Source organism: Nelumbo nucifera, chromosome 4 (assembly GCF_055504915.1).
Source record: "Nelumbo nucifera cultivar China Antique chromosome 4, China Antique-T2T, whole genome shotgun sequence".
Taxonomy (NCBI): Eukaryota; Viridiplantae; Streptophyta; class Magnoliopsida; order Proteales; family Nelumbonaceae; genus Nelumbo; species Nelumbo nucifera.
This window is the reverse complement of record NC_142652.1, coordinates 10,927,005-10,946,107: the sequence shown is the minus strand read 5'-3', so window position 1 is coordinate 10,946,107 and position 19,103 is coordinate 10,927,005. Positions and strand designations below refer to the sequence as shown.

The 19,103-nt window shown below is 48.5% G+C and overlaps 1 protein-coding gene across 1 annotated transcript; it reads left to right on the top strand.

Annotated features, from left to right (window-relative positions):
* The first annotated feature begins 13,922 nt into the window (after positions 1-13,922).
* On the top strand, positions 13,923-16,649 carry LOC104587227 (putative nucleoredoxin 1). Its single transcript, XM_010244755.2, has 4 exons — positions 13,923-14,182; positions 14,561-15,040; positions 15,211-15,690; positions 15,788-16,649. Exons 1-4 carry the CDS (start codon positions 14,096-14,098, stop codon positions 16,451-16,453), a joined length of 1,713 nt encoding a protein of 570 aa, XP_010243057.1. The 5' UTR covers positions 13,923-14,095; the 3' UTR covers positions 16,454-16,649.
* The last annotated feature ends 2,454 nt before the right edge of the window (positions 16,650-19,103 follow it).

The following is a 19,103-nucleotide window of genomic DNA, read 5'->3' as shown; positions in this document are numbered from 1 at the left end:
TGAGAACTGAGATTTTCTCGAATCAGAATCCGATTGAGAAAATTGAGAGTTGATTTATCTTGAATATGGTTTTCAAAATCAGACCGATCCGGATGGTCGGATTGGAAAAATCAGGAACCAGTCACCTGACCAATTCAATTTTTCTCCAAAACCGTTGATTTTGGTCAATAAACCACTGAACCGACTGGTTAATCGTTCGAACGGTTTTAATCATTTTTCAAATTTTTAAATTTTTTTGTTAGAATGGACCGATCGTTCGAGTCAAACAGTCGGACCGTTCAAACCAGTAACCAGACCCTGATAGGTTCGGTCACCGGGTCGGTTTTTTCTGGATTCTGAAATTAAAATTCACTGAAATCAATCATTATATAGGGATCAAACCGATTTAATTTATAATAATCCCACCATATAAATTAATTCAATTAACCTTAAATTTATGATAAGCATCTCAACTCAACTACTGAAGACCATTCTTTCCCTGAACACCGAAGAATACCTCTCTAAGCCCAAGAACTTCTCTACTCAATCTTGGCATACCGAAGTGGTCCTTTCAAAGGAACTTGGGTTGAGGGCAAAGCCAAAAATCTTGTTTTGGACGAGAGCTAGAACAGGATTAAATCAATTTTCATCCCCACTTCTAGGACGGAGGATATTCTAATATGGCTGTATAGGGGCTTAACCCGGATGGGGATTTCTCGATGAAATCAGCCTATATAAGTTAAAAACTTAAAATGCAACCAAGAGGTTAATAGAGATAACAACCTGAAATGGTTGAATCTTGTTTGGTACCTCAAATGCCTTCCAAAGTTAAAAAATCTTTATTTTCCTTTTTTTTAATAAGTCTTAGGACTGTCAAAACTCTTTCTCAATAATAGAGGCTTTAATATCAACCTCAGTTGTAACTTAGTCTTAGGACTGTCCCCCACGAGTCTAAGAGTACCAAATATTGTAAATTTATTCAGTGGCATTCCCAAATTTGAGGGCGATAAAAATTAACTTGGATACTTCCCGTTCAGAGGATGGTAGGTGTGCGGTTGCCGGTGGCCAGGGACATTACTGGTAGAATGGTCGACTACAAAGGTCAAAGGATACACCTGGGTTCTTCTTCGATTAATGCGGCTGAGGTTTGGGCAGTTTAGGAGACTCAAAATTTAGCGTTAAATTTCAGGGATCATCTGATTGTCATTGAGGGAGACTCTAATCTGGAATGTCTCAATCGACAGGTAACTGCTTTCCATGGAATTTGAGAAACATCATCAAGAATTGTTTAGAAGTCAAGAAAAAGTTCTTATAAGCATATCTTCAAAGAGGTAAATCAAGCAGCGGATTGGATTGCAGGTGCAGCAAACTCTTCTCCAAATGGCAGTCTAAATTTTGATCCTTCTAGCCCTCTTAAAGGAGTTGGAGTTCATTTGCGGGAACGTACGACCCCCGATCTGTGTAGATCCTTCTGTTTTATTAAAGAAAAAGAAAGAAAAAAGACCATTCTTTCCGAATCTATATCTCATAAATTTTGAAAAGAACAAGAATAGAGTTGTTGGAATTAAGTTTTACCCAACGCCCCAAAACTCAAAAAGTCTCACCTCCTGCACCAACCATATCGCGTATGATTAAAGCTTTAATTTGCGAAATCAACGCATTCCCATTGACGAATGACGACTGATGGTAGAAGATGCAGAATTACGTGGCAATTTCTTCTAAAAATTGACGAAGCTGCGTTATTAGTTATCACTAAAAATTGGAACCATTTCCCATTTAAAAAAAATGCAAGAATTGGGTGGGCAGCGAACTAGGAATGGAACGGGGCGGAGGCGGATTCATGGTTGGGAAGATATTCCATATCTCCGATCTTGACTTGTAAATTCTTGTTCTGACCTCGATTCTCGTTATTGATCTCTGCCATTGGGATCCAAATCTCCAAAAATTTTAAAATAAAATTACTCATAAAAAAATAATTTATTTAAAATAAGAGAGGCTTTTTAAATATATTTTAATATAAATAAGGATGGAGGGTGATTTGACCCGACCTTGTAGCGCAGGTACACGTGGGCGTGACCTTGCTCAAACAGTGACTCGGCATGACAGCGCAACGAACGTGAGCACAACTCGGAGGGAAAGTTCCGCCGAGTTCAGCACGGCGGAGTTAAGGCGCCTTGCCCGCATCTCCTCCCCGGAGTTAAGGCGCTTCGGGGGGTCCCGAGTTCAGGGCACCCTGACCCCTTTTGAGACCCGAGCTCCTCCTAATGGACCTCAGGCCACTCCCAAGCAAGAACACACCGATTCTTCTCCAGACGCCCCGAGGCACAAACACCTCGGGTCGGCTAGCTCGGCATAACCGACTACAGGCGACTCGTCACTCAAAGGACAACCCAGTTCAGGGTAATCCGCAGGAGAGTAGTTCGGTATACCGCAGGAGGGCTTCCTGCTCGACCGCCGTACCCGACAAATCTGTGGACAACAGGCTTGTCCCGCTCGCCACGCCTGCCACCTTTAGAAAGGCGTCCCGCGCCTGACAGACACATACCCTGCAACGACGGCCCCGCACGTGCCACCTCAGCCCTGCCTGTAACGGCTGTGGCAGATATACCTGCCCCGTCAAAAGTCAAAGGGCCTGAAGCAACGAAATTCAGTTATAAGGGGCTTATTCTCAAGGAACAAGGTATCTTCAATCACTCGCACAACCTGCACTCTTAGCCTTTGTTTTCCTTCAACTTCTTGCACATAATACTAACTTAAGCATTGGAGCGTTCCCGCCAGGAAACCCCCTGGGAGTTCTTCCTCTTTCCTATCGTTTCAGGTACCTCTCAGGAGCCACGCGAGTGCCAGATAGGAGTGACCGGATTGCGCTACATCATTTGGCACCGTCTGTGGGAAACGCTTCAAAAGGCCTTTCTCTCTAAACTCTTTCAGTTCTTTCCCTCTTTGAAACAATCCAACGCTAATAACTTCCTCTAGCAATGTCGGACGAAGCACGGAAATGGATAACTGCAGGGAACAACCCCAGCTTTCTACTGTCTGTATCAGACAGTTCATCGTCCCCCTCTCAGCGGACGGAATCCCCAGCTTGAATGTGGCTCTCACAGTGGCACCTGTCGTCGCCCCACTCCCTGCTACAGTCGGAACAACGTTCACCGAACCTTCGGTCGTGCCCCCAGCGGCCAGCCCGAACCAACTGGAGGACTTGATGCAGTGCATGCGGGCCATGCAGGCTTAAATGCAACAGTTCCAACAACTTCAGCTCTATCAACAACACGTACTGCACCAGGTCTCCCAGTATCAGTATCAACAACAGTTCCCCTAGCTGCTTCAACCCCAGCTTCAGCAGCCTCAGCTCTCACCTCAGTGCCCAGCCTCATAGCAAGCCCAGTCTCGCTGCCAGAACGAGCGCCCCTCCAGCCAAGGAGAGGCCTCCCAAAATCTCCCAAAAAATCAGGCCTCCCCCCGCGGCAGACGAGAGAGACCGGCTACCCCGATCTCACCGCGGGCGGACAGGTCAGGAGGACCCCAGCTCGGTAGGTCTACATCACCTCGACAGTCGAAGTTTGGAACACCGATCCTTGAAAACCGGTTCGAGATCTTGGCAACAGACTCCAAGTAGGACCCCTCTGTCCATAGCCATCACCAGCAGACCGGGCTACTTCCTGCGCAACGCCACCGCCAAGCTCGCCGATCCGTCACCCGCGGTTTGCCCAGGCTCATGGGCAAAGAAGAGGTAAACTCGGCTGAGGTCAAAGCTCCCCTCCTCTCAGTTCCATCCCCCTATCTTCCGAACTCCTGGCAGTCCCGATGCCCAAAGCCTTCAAGCTTCCCCCTCTTGACAAGTACGACGGGTCATTTGACCCGAATGATCATGTAGATGCCTTTCAGTCACAGATGCACCTGGAGAGAGCCAGTGAGTCGTGCATGTGCGTGGCCTTCTCCACCACTTTTAGAGGAGCTGCCCGCACGTGGTACCGGAATTTGGCACCTGGGTCGATACGAAGTTGGGCGCAGTTCGCACAAACCTTCACGTCCCACTTTGTCACCAGCAAACGGTGCCCGCGAACTGAAGAAAGCCTCCTCAGCATAGTGCAGAGAGAAGGAGAGTCCATCCGGGGCTATATCAAACAGTTCAACGATGCCTGTATGCAGATACCGCGCCTGGACCCCGTCGTACGCCTTGCAGAAGCCAAGAAGGGCGTGACACACAAAGAGTTCAAATGGCACATGGTCGTCAACCAGCCCGCGACCATAACCGAGTTTCTGAAGCTTGCGGACAAGTTCATAGCCACCGAAGAGGAGATCAACCAGAAGGGCGAGGGCGCACCCGAAAAAAGAAAGAGAGAAGGAGAGCCTTTCAGTCAAGGGGACAGCCGAAAGAAAAAGGAAACAGTTCGGGGGGCAAAGCCGGGTCAATTCTTCTGAGCTCCTGTAGCGGACCGAGCGGATTACACCCCACTGAACGCGAAGCTGGCCGAAATCCTGATGGCGATCAAGGATGCCCCGTACGTGAAGTGGCCACCCCGTCTGAGGGGGAATCCCAATGAAAGAAATAAGAGTCTGTATTGCAGTTTTCACAAAGATCACGGTCACAGTACCGAGAGTTGTAAAAACTTCCGCGACGAGATAGAGGAGCTCATCCGTCGCAGATATTTGAGAAACTTTGTACAAAATAATAATAACAATAGTAATAGAGCAGGTCGACAAGGGGAGCATGGTAAAGATGCTCCCGAGTCCAATAGCAGGCCAGCCGAACAACCGCAGAGGCAGCCTCTGGAGGAGAGGCCAGTTCGGGGGACCATCCACATGATAGTGGGAGGTTCGATCGTTGCGGGTTGCACTTCAACAGTAGCTCGGACGTCAGTTCGTGAGGCCACCCGGGAAGAGCAGAACCCTCCAAAGCGATCGAAGACGGGAGACCCAATTTTCTTCACAGAAGACGATGCGCGAGGGGTCCACTACCCCCACGATGATGCGCTCGTAATAAAGGTAAGAATCAACGACTTCGAGGTCAGACGTGTACTCGTTGACTCAGGCAGCTCAGCCGACATCCTTTTCAAAGCTGCGTTCGACCAGCTTCAGTTGCAGAGGAGCGACCTGAAGCCTACAGACACCCCTTTAGTGGGCTTCAGCGGAGAAGAAGTCCGTTCCCTTGGGAAAGTAACGGTACCTGTAAAGGTCGGCACATGGCCTCGTGTGGCCAGATTCGAACACAACTTCCTGGTGGTCGCGACCCTCTCCCCTTACAATGCCATAATAGGTCGACCAATCACCCATGTCCTACGGGCGGTGGTCTTCACTTACCATTTGGCTATGAAGTTCCCAACAGGCTTCGGTGTGGGAGTAGCGTGGGGCGACCAGCTCAAGTCCCGCAAGTGCTATGTTGCCGCCCTGAAGGGGAAAACCAAGGTGGCCGACGACCTCGAACTAGAGCGACCCACGGAGTAAGGCGAAGAGCGAGCCGTGCCTACGGAAGAAATAGTCGCGGTCCTGACCTTAGCAGCAGACCCCGCTCGGGCGATTCAGATCGGCGCTTCTGTCCAGGAGTCCCTACGATCCGAACTGGTAAGCTGTTTACTTCATAATTTAGATATTATTGCATGGTCCGCGGGAGAGATGCCCGGTATAGGCCGCTATCTTATAACTCACGAGCTGAATATTGACCCTGTAGTTAGGCCCGTTAGACAGAAGAAACGCAACCTAGCCCCGGAGCGGTGGAAAGCGGTTGACGAGGAGGTTGAGAAGCTCCTCGCAGCTGACTTCGTAAGAGAAGTCCACTACCCGAGCTGGGTAGCCAACCCCGTCCTGGTAAAGAAGGCCAACGGCAAGTGGCGCATGTGCATCGACTACACCGACCTGAATCGGGCTTGCCCAAAAGACTGCTTCCTGCTCCCTAGAATTGATCGTTTGGTGGGCGCGACCTCAGGGCATGAGTTGTTAAGTTTCTTGGACACCTATTCGGGCTATAACCAAATCAAGATGGACCCGTCGGACGTAGAAAAGACTGCCTTCATCACAGAATTCGGCTTGTACTGTTACAAGGTTATGCCCTTCGGTTTGAAGAACGTAGGGGCAACCTTTGAAAGGCTTGTAAATAAATTGTTTGCCCCGATAATCGACTAAAAAGTAGAATGCTATGTAGATGACATGGTCGTCAAAACTCGATTCTCACATGAATTAATACAAGACTTGCATTCTGTTTTTGAAATTTTGCGTAAGTTTAATATGAGATTGAACCCAAACAAGTGTGTGTTCGGTGTGACCTCGGGCAAATTCCTGGGGTACATCGTTAACCAGTGCGGCATTGAAGCCAACCCGGATAAGATTAAGGCCATTTTAGATATGAGACCTCCCCGTAAGTTGAAGGAGGTTCAGAGGTTGAATGGCCGTATAGCCGCCCTGAGCCGCTTCATGTCCAAATCCGCGGACCGCTGGCTGCCATTTTTTAAGGCAATCAAGAACAAAGGGTTCGAGTGGACCCAAGGCTGTCAGCTCGCGTTTGACGAGCTCAAGAAATACCTCGCTAGTGTGTCGATCTTAACTCGACCCGAGGAGGGCGATGTTTTAGGACTATACCTCTCGGCAAGCGACGAAGTGGTAAGTTCGGTACTAGTAAAAGAGGTAGATCGGGTTCAACGACCCATCTATTATGTCAGTAAGGTCTTGCAGGGAGCAAAGACGAGATACCCAGAGATAGAAAAGCTAGCATACGCACTGGTATTTGCAGCTCGGAAGCTCCGCCCGTCACACTGTTATTGTTCTCACCGACAAACATCTGAGACAAGTCTTACTTAAGCTCGAGGTCTCTGGTCGGCTGATGAAGTGGGCCGTTGAGCTCAGCGAGTACGACCTCCAATACAAGCCGCGAACTGCCTTTAAGGCCCAAGCCTTAGCAGATTTCATCGCCGAAGGCACATTCATCTCTGAAGCCCCCAGGCCGGTTGATCACGAGGCTACCAACTCGGGTGAGCCCGAAGCTCCCAGGCCGGCCGAGTCCGAGCCCCGTGAGGTAGCAACCAGTGCGGCATCTCTTCTAGTTCGGCCATGCCTGAGCTGGGATGAGGAGCTCTGGATCCTTCATGTAGATGGCTCCTCGAACCAATAGGGCAGCGGAGCCGGAATTGTTCTGCACGGCCCAAGTGGCGTGAAACTGGAATACGCGCTATGCTCCAAGTTCGCGGTATGTAACAATGAAGCGGAGTACGAGGCGTTGATAGTTGGTGTAGCTCTAGCCAGAGAAGTAAAAGCCAAGCACATCGTTATCTGCAGCGACTCCCAACTTGTGGTCAACCAGGTCACCTGCGAGTACGAAGCTCGTGAGCCAACCATGATCGCCTACTTAGCCAAAGTCAGAGAGGCCCTGCTCAACTTCCAGTCACACTTTATCAGACAAATCCCTAGGTCAGAGAACGCTGAGGCCGACGCCCTATCCAGGTTAGCTAGCACCAGCGACATCACCATGAGAACCGTGTACATAGAGGACCTGTCTCGGCCTAGCATTCTCAGGGGGGCAGAGGAGGTAGCTCCCGTCGTTCAAGTAGAGCCGAGTTGGATTGACCCGCTCGCGAGCTTCTTGCTACACGGGACCCTACCTGCAGACTGCAATGCAGCTAGAAGGGTGCAGTGCCAAGCAACCAAATATGTCATGATAGACGAACAACTATACCGGAGATCTTACACGCTCCCCTACTTGCATTGCTTGCGACCTACCGAAGTCAAGCTCGTACTCCGCGACACCCATGAGGGTCTTTGCGGTGGGCACTTGGGGGGCAGGGCCCTCGCCCAAAAGGCACTCCGACAAGGGTATTATTTGCCAACAATGAAGGCAGACGCTATTGAGCTCGTCAAAAAATGTGACAAATGCCAGAGACATGCCAATATTCACCACCAATCCACTGCCGACCTCATGTATCTCACCAGCCCGTGGCCCTTTGCGCAGTGGGGCATTGATCTAATCGGGCCATTCCCGCCAGCAACGGGTGGAAGGAAGTTCTTAGTAGTAGCAGTGGACTATTTTACCAAGTGGGTAGAAGCCGAACCCCTCGTGACGATCACAACCCGAAATGTTCAAAACTTCTTTTGGAAGAACATCGTGTGCCGCTTCGGATTACCTCGGGTATTGATCTCCGACAACGGCAAGCAGTTCGACGACATCAAATTTCAAGACTGGTGCCGAGACATGGGGATCCAACAGAATTTTACTTCAGTTGCGCACCCTCTAGTAAATGGTCAAGCAAAAGTCACGAACAGAGCAATCCTCCGCGGACTAAAGGCACGGCTGGACCGAGCTAAAGGATTGTGGGCAGATGAACTACCCAGTGTCCTATGGGCCTACCGGACCACAGAGAAGACCGCCACGGGAGAAACACCCTTCAATCTCACCTACGACACCGAAGCAGTGATCCCCGCAGAGATCGAAGTACCTTCGCTGCGGCTAGAAACATATAGTGATCGGAAAGACGAAGATGAGCTACATACCAACCTCGATCTACTCGACGAAGTAAGGGACCTCACGTACATTAGAACCGCAGCCTACCAGCAAAGAGTAGCTCGGTACTATAACGCCAGGATCAAGAAGCGGAATCTCCGCGTTGGCGATTTGGCCCTTCGTAAAATTATGGTACCTGAGCCCGGCGCTGGCAAGCTCGGGTCCAATTGGGAAGGTCCTTACCGAGTGAAACGAGTGCTCGCGGAAGGAACGTATGAGCTCGAGACCCTCGAAGGGAAACGAGTACCTCGAGCATGGAATATTGTCAACCTAAGACAATATTATCTGTAAGAATCGAGTAGGCCACGAGCCACTCCCTAAGCCTAAGGGCCAGAATACCGAGCTAACATGACCTCGGCACAACAGGACCCAATCACCTCTATGGCATGGGCAGACCCCGAGAGTGGGCCACGAGCCACTCCTCTAGCCTAAGGGCTAAAACGCCGAGCCAATGAAAAGACCTCGGCAGCGCACAAGACTTAATCGTCTCATCAGCATGAACTAAGTACTTACAACGCCCAAGGTGCAGGCGGTTCGGACACGAATCTTGTAACGAATAGCCCGCCCTAGCATGCAATGAGTTGAACCCGTTAAGGACAACCGATGTGAACTTAACCCGAGTGCAGACAGGTCGGGCATGTACCCTACTTTGTCACTCACTTCAGGTACGTAGCTCTAATAGCTCGGGTGTTGAGATCGCCTTAGCAAAGATGAAGAGTGCACACCATACTTAGGAGAAAAAGAAGAACTTTCATTACACCATACTTAGCAAAGATAAAGAGTGCACAAGAAAAGGCCAAGTGCCACTTCAGCATGGGGGGAAATTCAGGAACGGACTACGAATCCCTCCCAAAGCCTAACGGCCACAAAACGCCAAACTGACAAAAACCTGGTTATCTCCAACCCTTAAGGGAAAGACAGCTTGGGTATGAACCCTACGTCGTCTCCACCCCTGCTGCTCTTACACAGCTCGGGTAACCTATACATTAAATTGACCAGCTCGAAGTCCACTCACACTTAGAAGTATTTTTGCACTCAGAGATACTCGAAAGAAACTATATTTCATTAAAAAGAGAGTTCAGGTACAAGAATCTTTACCCGAGCTCAAAGGCACAGGATAATACATTTACAGTTCAGAAAGGGAAAAGATTAAGATACAAATATAAAGAGCAAACTACTTTGGGGGCTCGCCACCTAAGTCAGGGACCCACTCGGGGATAGTATTTGGACCGGCATCCTCTGCTCCATCTTCGTCACCCTCATCCTCGGAATCGGGGTCATCTTTTGACTGATGCACGATGTCATCAGTAATCCGCGAAGTAGTAATGGCGCTCGTGTCCAGCTCGGGGTAGAGGTGCCTGATCAGCCACCGACTGAGCTTGAAGCCCTTACGGTAGGCCTCCATCATCACGTCGTCGAATCTCGAAGAGTTGACGTAGTCAATGACGGCCTGAGTCTTGGCCTCCTCGAGAGCACCTTCGAAGATTGCAGTTTTCTCCCTTATGTCCCCCTGGAGGTACTCCACTTCATGCGCCAGTTTCCCCTTCGCCTCCTTGAGGCCTTGCACCTCGAGCCTCAGGGCATCCCGCTCAGCCTTGAGGCTGCTCACCTCGAGCCCTATGGCTTCCTGACCGACCTTGAGGCCGTTCACTTCGGCCCTCAACTTGTCTTTGTCTCGAGCCAGCTCCCCCTTCTCTGACATTAACACCTCAATGAAGCTCTTTTGAGCCGAGGCGTCACTCTCCAAGCGGTGAACCTGACAACGAGCTGCCCTCAACTCAGTATGGGCTGCGCGAGATGATTTCTCAGCCTCCAGAGCCCGCCTCAGGTGTCGATCTGATTGGAGGGTCAAGGCGCGAATGGTGGAGTTCACCTGCAAAAAGGAGAACCGGTTAAGAGGGAGACCAGCAAAAAAAAAAAGAGGGAAGAAAATGAAAAAGGAAGGGGGACCCACCACCATAGTATGAGTGGCAGCTCGGCCGCCGAGCTGACCAGGAGTGAGTTCGGCCCACTCACTGACCTCCCCCGAGTATGCAGCCAGCTTACTCTTCTTCAGGCTGCACTGGGGGTTCAGGATGGTTTGGCGCCCTTGACCCTCCGAGCTGGAAGCCGTCATGTCCATATCGTGAGTGGAACTCTCGGAAGCCTCGGCAACAGCTTCGGCAGGATGAGCCCCGGCGGCAGCAGCGTTGGCCTCGGCAACGCTTTCTCTGGCAAGTCTGGTGGGCTTAACGGCAGGTTCCGCCATCACCTCGGGCCCCTCAGGCACAACCCTCTCTTCGAAGTCGATGACGGGCGCAGCTGCCACCTCGGGCCCCGAGGTAGAAGTCTGCGGAAGTTGGGGCTCGGCTGAAGCTTGCGGGGACCCAACGCGCGCCTTCTTTGCCACGCGTTTCTTCCTCTTCATCTGGTGGAAGAGCTTCTGGTTGTCTATTTTTTCCGCCTCCATGGGACCTGCAGTGGAACATGACATTAGCAACCCGAAGCAAATATATGAACGGAAAGCCGAAGTGGGGAAAACCTACCCAAGCTCAGAAGTGAAGTCTTTATTGTGCAACCCGAGCTGAGCCAGTGACTGGAGCTCCTTCTTGGTCTTCCCGTCTAGGATGACACCAGGGCCTTGAACGACTATCCTCCAATTGGTGGGGAAGGGCCACCCCGTATTGCTCCGGACTACGAAGTAGTCCCGCTTCCAAGCTGGGACTTTACTCGGGAGCTTGTGCTTGAGTTTGAAACCCGGGCGGGGGGACAGGTAATAGGACTGCCTATGCCCGGGGAGAGCGCCCAAAGCGCTCTTCTTTATAGCCAGAATTGTACTAAGAACATCTAAATCTATGGAGAGAGAACGGTCAAAGCAAAGAGAAATGGACCCCACCACATTCCGTATGGAGTTCGGGTGGAGTTGGTCCAGGGTGATGTTAAAGTGTACCAACACCTCAATGATCGAAGGGTGAAGGGGAAGTCTGAGCCCGGCTATCAGTTGTTCCCTGAAGAGCACGATCTCGTTGGGATCATGCTCCCATGGGAAGTTGCCGGTGGGAAGACTATATGAGTACTCCTTAGGGAGGCAAAACCTCTGTATGAGGTCCTGGAGCCTCTCCGAAGTCGTTATGGAAGGCCTGAACTGATCTGGCTCCTGACCTCGGTGGGAGGTGGACGCTAGATGACCCGAAACCACCCGTACTTCGGATGGTTGGGCCGCAGAGGAGACACCCTGAGCCGAGGTACCTACCTTGGGCTCGTCGATGAAACTGTCTACACTAGACGACATACCGAACTAAAAGAAAGAAACAAACTAGAAGGGAAAAGGAAGCTCGGGAGGACTCACCAAAGAAACGCAACCGGACTGGAAGAACAGAATGAACTGGAGGACCCGAGCTAAGAGACCTTTGGCGCGAACTCAAACGCTAACGACGAAAGCTTTGTGGTGAAGAAAATGGCCAAGGGATCCCCTATTTATAGCCGCAACCGCGGGTTCATCGGATGAAAACGATTTAGCGCGTTTTTGACGTCCGCGAAGTCCAAGTCGCGTGAAGTCCGCACGTAATCTGAACGCGACTCGAATCTTTTCGGTCGAGCTGGGCGCTAGACCGGTACAGCTGGACGGAGCGCGCGACAAAGCGACATAAATACCGATGCCAGATCCACCCGACGCGTCATGACCTCCCCGCGCTGGGTCACCGCCGCCAGCGTAGGGAGTGGGGGGCAATTGATGGAGGGTGATTTGACCCGACCTCGTAGCGCAGGTACACGTGGGCGTGGCTTTGCTCAAACAGTGACTCAACATGACAACGCAACGGACATGAGCACAACTCGGAGGGAATGTCCCGCTGAGTTCAGCACGGCAACTTGGCAGGTAAACTACTCGCCGAAAGCCGCCTTGCCTGCACCTCCTCCCCGGGGTTAAGGCGCTTCGGGGGTCCCGAGTTCGGGGCACCCTGTCCCCTTTTGAGACCCGAGCTCCTCCTAATGGACATCGGGCCACTCTCAAGAAAGAACGCACCGATTCTTCTCCGGATGCCCCGAGGCACAAACACCTCGGGTTGGCTAGCTCGGCATAACCGACTATAGGCGGCCCGTCACTCAAAGGACAGCCCAGTTCAGGGTAATCCGCAGGAGAGCAGTTCGATATACCGCAGGAGGGCTTCCTGCTCGACCGCCGTACCCGACAAATCTGTGGACAACAGGCATGTCCCCCTCGCCGCGCCTGCCACCTTTAGGAAGGCGTCCCGCGCCTGACAGACACGTACCCTGCAACGACGGCCCCGCGCGTGCCACCTCAGCCCTGCCTATAACGGCTGTGGCAGACTGACAGTGGCGGTTATACCTGCCCCGTCAGAAGTCAGAGGGCCTGAAGCAACGAAATTCAGTTATAAGGGGCTTATTCTCAAGGAACAAGGTATCTTCAATAACTCGTGCAACCTGCACTCTTAGCCTTCGTTTTCTTTCAGCTTCTTGTACACAATACTAACTTAAGCATCGGAGCGTTTCCGCCGGAAAAACCCCCGGGAGTTCTTCCTCTTTCCTCTGGTTTCAGGTACTTCTTAGAAGCCATGCGAGTACCACATAGGAGTGATCGGATTGCGCTACATCAAATAATATTATATATATTTAATATATATAATCAATATTGGGGTGTAGTAAAAAATTCATTTTCTTTTCCATCCCCGTCAACGCAATCTCCATCTCTAACCATATTGAGTCTGTTAGAAACCGGATACTTGGATTGCCGATGCTAAATTTATATCAGCGTGCCAATGCTTAATTCACATCACAGCCTCACATATGTTTTACAGCATATCCCAACCGTGTATCAAGAACATCTCCTAACCCTAATGACAGAAAGATATTTCCGATGCACGCTGAAATGTTAATGTGGGGGCGCTGATGTGGTCTCAAAATTGCCATCCCTGGGCGGCCGGGCTTGCTTCAGACCGGATTCGTCTCAAAATTGCCATCCACCACGGTATGGTGGATACTGGATGGTTTTATCATTTATGGCGTGACGAGCCAAAGTTGATATCTAGAAATTCATTTTCGTAATATGTCATCAGATAAGAATTAGGAAGCTTCCTCGTTGAAATTAACTTATCTATCCCCGTCTTTTTTCTATTGCAGTTTGAGAGACGAGGGTATTTCAGAGATTTCAAATTTATCCCTTTTTAATTGTTAATATAGTTGACTCTTGGTCATTTTTTAATCAGTCTTTTTGTTTTTATGATATTCCAGTCAACAGTCGACAGTCAGTTTATTTGTCTGTATGCGAAAACCGGGGCTTTCCTTACGGAACGGGATCTGCTCCTCACACAGGAGCGCCTCACATGCACATCCACCGTGCATTGGGAACATATAAGTACGGAAGAGGTTATCAATGGCAATGTATGATACGATATGCGCGTGAGGCGCGAGTGAGGCGCACTTAGTAAGGAGCAGATCCGGTCTCTTTTCTTACTCCACAAGAAATTGAAAAAAAGAGAAAAAGAAAACCGCACACGTAGAAGAATCTCCTATAAATAGGAATAGGCGAATTGCCCCTGTCAGAGGCAAGGCAGCTCATTCATCTTTGTCTTTGGCGTTGGTGGAGAGTGAAAAGAAACGGCAGAAGAAATTGAAATTGCGGTTGCGGGGATGGCTGACGGCGATTCTCAGCATGACCTGAAATTCATTCTCTCCTCCGGAGAGAGAGACTTCCTCGTTCGGAACAATGGCGATCAGGTTTGCCCATTCCCGTTCCAGTAGTTAGTGTATTTCATATCACGCTATCGTTTTCATTTCGTCCGTCTCTCTCATCTCAATTCTCAAATAGTGGTTTCTCGTTATTTTCGAGAAATCTTTTATCTCAGTGGGTTCATTAATTAATCAAACACTTGTTTGCTCCTGAATATCTTCCTTCCAGCTCCGCCGCCTAAATATAGACTGCCTTTCATTGGATAATTGAATTATGCGGATGAATTCTGGTTTGACATTCAGACTTCAACTGGTTCATGGCAGCAATAGTTTAATTAAACTAGAGTTTCTCTTAAATTAGGAATTAGTAAACTACTGGAAGGGTGTTTCAGCCAAATCGAATAAGTCGTGCTTTGTAAATTGCAGGTAAAGATAAGCGATTTGAGCGGCAAGACCACTGGACTCTACTTCTCGGCTTCATGGTGCGGGCCGTGTCGGCGATTCACTCCAGAACTTATAGATGTTTACAACGATCTCTCGGCGAAGGGCGGTTTCGAGATCGTCTTCGTGTCTGCCGACCAGGATGAGGAGGAGTTCAATGGGTATTTTTCCAAGATGCCATGGCTCGCAATTCCGTTCTCTGATTCCGACACCCGCGATCGCTTGGATGGAATTTTCCAAGTAAACGGGATACCACACCTTGTGATCCTCGACGCAAATGGGAAGGTTTCGACTGAAGAGGGTGTTGAGATCATCGGAGAGTATGGCGTGGAAGCCTACCCATTTACGTCGGAAATCATCAACCAACTCAAAGAGGAAGAAGAGGCAGCCAAGAAGGAACAGTCACTGAGATCTATCTTGGTTTCCTCCTCTCGTGACTTTCTGATTAGTAACGACGGGAACAAGGTGAGCTTGAAGAATCACCACCCATCTTCTCTACGCCTTACTAGTATTTTTTTCTTTGTTAGAATGCAGCATTAATTGATCAACTGCCGTAACAAGAGCTCAATCTTCATAATTTACAGCCATTTCCATGGCCTTGACTACGAAATTCCCTAATCTCTTTTCTGTAATAGGTTCCGGTCTCAGAGCTTGAAGGGAAGGTGGTGGGTCTATATTTCTGCTCGTCTTTTTATGGTTCCTGTGTAGAATTCACCAAGGAATTCGTGGGAATTTACAATGAATTGAAGGAGAAAGCAGAGAGCTTTGAGGTTGTCTTAATTTCCCTTGATGACGACGAAGAATCATACAAGAAAAGTTTTGAAATCGTGCCTTGGCTAGCATTACCCTTCAAGGACAAGAGTATCAGCAAGTTGGTTCGATACTTTGAGCTCTCGACGGTTCCCACACTGGTTATAATTGGGACTGACGGAAAAACTCTCCATTCCAATGCTGTCAAGATCATCGAAGAACATGGTATTCAGGGATACCCGTTTACAGCTGAAAAGTTAGCAGAACTTGCAGAGATTGAGAAGGCCAGACTCGAAGCGCAGACACTCGAATCAATTTTGGTCTCAGGGGATCGGGATTTCGTGATTGGGAAGGACGGTGCCAAGGTAAGAGACAATTAGCTAGCATACCGGTTTTATCAGATTAATGAAGAGCTAGCATTTATCGTCACTATTGACTGAAATTTGTCTTGAATAATCTCAGATTCCGGTGTCAAAACTTTTGGGGAAAAATATCCTGCTCTACTTCTCGGCGGAGTGGTGCCCTCCATGCCGTGCTTTTCTGCCCAAACTAATTAAGGCATACCATGAGATCAAGGCAAAGGATGACGGATTCGAGGTAATCTTTATCTCGAGCGACAGTAACCAATCTTCCTTCGATGAATTCTACTCGGGTATGCCTTGGTTGGCACTCCCCTTCGGTGACGAGAGGAAGAAGTCGTTGAATCGCAGATTCAAGGTTACTGGAATCCCTACTGCCGTAGCCATTGGATCCAGTGGCAGGACTGTTACAACAGATGCAAGAAATCTGCTGATGGCACACGGAGCTGATGCTTATCCTTTCACAGATGAGCGTGTGAAGGAGATTGAGTCGCAATTAGAGGAAATTGCAAAGGGGTGGCCTAAGAATGTGAAGCACCCACTCCATGAGCATGAGCTTTTCCTTACTCGTCGTAGGATTTACAATTGTGATGGGTGTGAGGAAGTAAACACTGGGTGGTCTTTCTATTGCAAGAAATGCGACTATGATCTCCATCCCCAGTGCGCACTCAAGGCCAGTGATGATGCTATAGAGGAGAATGCTAATGGTGACAATGAAACCAAAGAAGGATGGATCTGTGATGGGGAAGTTTGTTTTAAAGCTAATTAACAAGTTACTTGTGATTTTCGTTTCTACTTTCTTGTTGGAACTTGTGGATTCTGTATTTCTATTTATTTTCTATTTGGCTTGTTTTGAGTTGCCTCCATGGCTATATATGGCTATGGGCTATGTCTGTAAGAGCCTAAGAGGTTGTGGTTGTGGTGTTAAGAACTGTCCAGTTTGATTAATAGTTTGATATTATCAATTCCTTCTCTCTCTCTCTCCAAACCCTTGGTTATGTTGTGATGGCCAACATTGAACCATCTAATTCAATCAGTCAAGAGACAAATAGAATGCATTGGAATAAAGGGAGAGAGTTCACTGTTCACATCCTCTCCCCTTGATACAGAAAATTTTCTGTTCCACTACCAATGGAACAGAGGATGTGATTTCGAAGGGAGAGTGATACCTGTTACTCGCCATGAGAAAAAAAACGGGACAATAGCGGTGAGTAGCAGGTCCGATTTGCTACCCACTACTATAGCCACAATACACATATCAGAATCATTTCAGTTGCCATTTATGGAAGAGATGTTCGCTATGCACAAGGACTGTAGTGTATTGTGGGTACATGTAGATCCGAGCTCGTGGGTGAGAGGTGCGATCCACCGAAACCCTAACCTGACCCGGTGTAAGAAAATGTGGTGCTGCGATAGTTTGATCTAGAGGCCTGATTTTAGGATTTTGGATTTAGTTTGTCTAAGACAATTATTTTCTTTAGGTCAATGCTTTCCATATTTTCATTGTTTGAGATAATGAAAGGACATGTACTGCAACCACTAATAGGCTTGTAATCGGACGGGATTCATCTAAAGGGAAAATTCTCGATCATTATCCTATACTTTGGCCAAGTGACAATTTGGTTCTTGAATAAATTCAGTGCTCCAATTTTTAATTTGTGACAATTTAATAACTGGCGTAGTCAAAGTATCACGTGAGATAAGGTGCATTTTAAATAATTTCATAATATCAAAATTGACCTTTATGATAATATTCGGATCATTTTACTTTTTTTTTTTTTTTCTTTTTACCCTATTCCCCTTTCTCTTCAATTGGGCTGAACGAACAACTGAGGTGGCATTAACTGACCGTTTCGGATTTAAAATATGCCTAAAAGAGAGATTCCCTTGCCTTCTCTCTCACGTTTGTTGCATCTACAAGGGGCATGAGTCTGCTCTACCTGAAAAAAACACAAAAATGAACAGAAAATAATAACCCTACATATTCCCGTGATTACAAGAACCCACTTAAATGCTTCTGATTCGTTAAACAATGATATTGAGAAGTTCATCCCAAAGACCCCAGCCACTGCTCCGAAGATTGCAATGACCAATGTTGCAGTACTAAGCAGGTCAATCTTTCAGTAAGTTCTTAAGTTAAGAATTTAACTATAATCCTTCGTCGTTGGGACAGGGCTTAATTGATCACTTTCAGGTCAATCTTTCGGTAAATCTCTAAATCCCAACTATATGAGAGGTGGTACAGCAGTGGATGGGGCTCAAGCATCAAATATAGAGGCCCATCAAAACGCGAACAGCAAAAGAGAGAGAGCAAGCAGCAGAAAGCCATAATCCAAAAACCATGTCTTCCGGATTCTCCACCGGTGAGTGAGTCCCAACCGAAGACGGTTGAGCCAAACCAGGTGAAATCTATTCAAACCTCTTCTGTGTCTCTGTCTGTGGGGCTCTGTTCTTCTGTTCTATCTATATCGATGGGGTCAATCAAGCCAGACACTTTGTCAGCACTCCGACGGAGGAACTTGATAGCTTCTTCACTGCTCCACACAAAGCTCGATCTCCCCCCAGTGTTGAGCTCAAGCTTTCCCAACGGCGAAAAGTCGTTGTCGTTGCCCAATGATTTCGAGCTTGTCTCTTTACAATCACAAACTTATACTTCCTTAAGGGACTTGATGCCTTCATCCCCTGGCGCAGTAGTCCAGTCTCCGACCGGCCCCGGTTCTCAGTTCGGCCATGAGATTTCCATCAAGAACCGCCTCATCAAGCAGGATGCCTGGGCTTACCTCTAGCCCATGTCTTTTCTCGTGGACTCCTCCGGCCGACATTCTTCCGGAGGATGTGGACCAGGTTTTCCGGCGAGTACTTGAGGAATGCAGTCAGTGCATGTATTGGGTTCAACAATCGGAAATTTATCCCAAGAATCACACGTGTCTTTGATCGGTTGCTCGACAACATTTGGGTAGGATGGAGACATGAAGGGCGACTTTAGTAATGGTAGCTACCTACCTCGCTGACGGTGATCGGTGATGGTAACGGTGACTATTATGAACCTCTGTGTAATTGACAAAATAGAGTTTGTTTTCAATGTGAATTTAATACCTATACTTTTGTTCAAACTTCCGTTTCTTATATAAAGAGGTGGAGAGAGATGCAAACTAAAGAGAAAAAAATGAAGAATTAACTGTAATTAATTGAAAAAAAGAAGAAGAAAAGGATAATCTTTGGATTACAAATTGTGTTTTTTCTTCCTACATTTTCTTTCGCGTGGCCGTCTACGAAGAGTTTCATCCATAGTTGTTTGATGAATGGTGGCGGCGTCTTGTCTATAACCGTACTCTGAGATGGTGTCGGAACCCAGTTTTGGGAACCATGTGCGATACACCTGCGGTGGTGATGTCGAAAATAAGATGGGCATTTGCGTC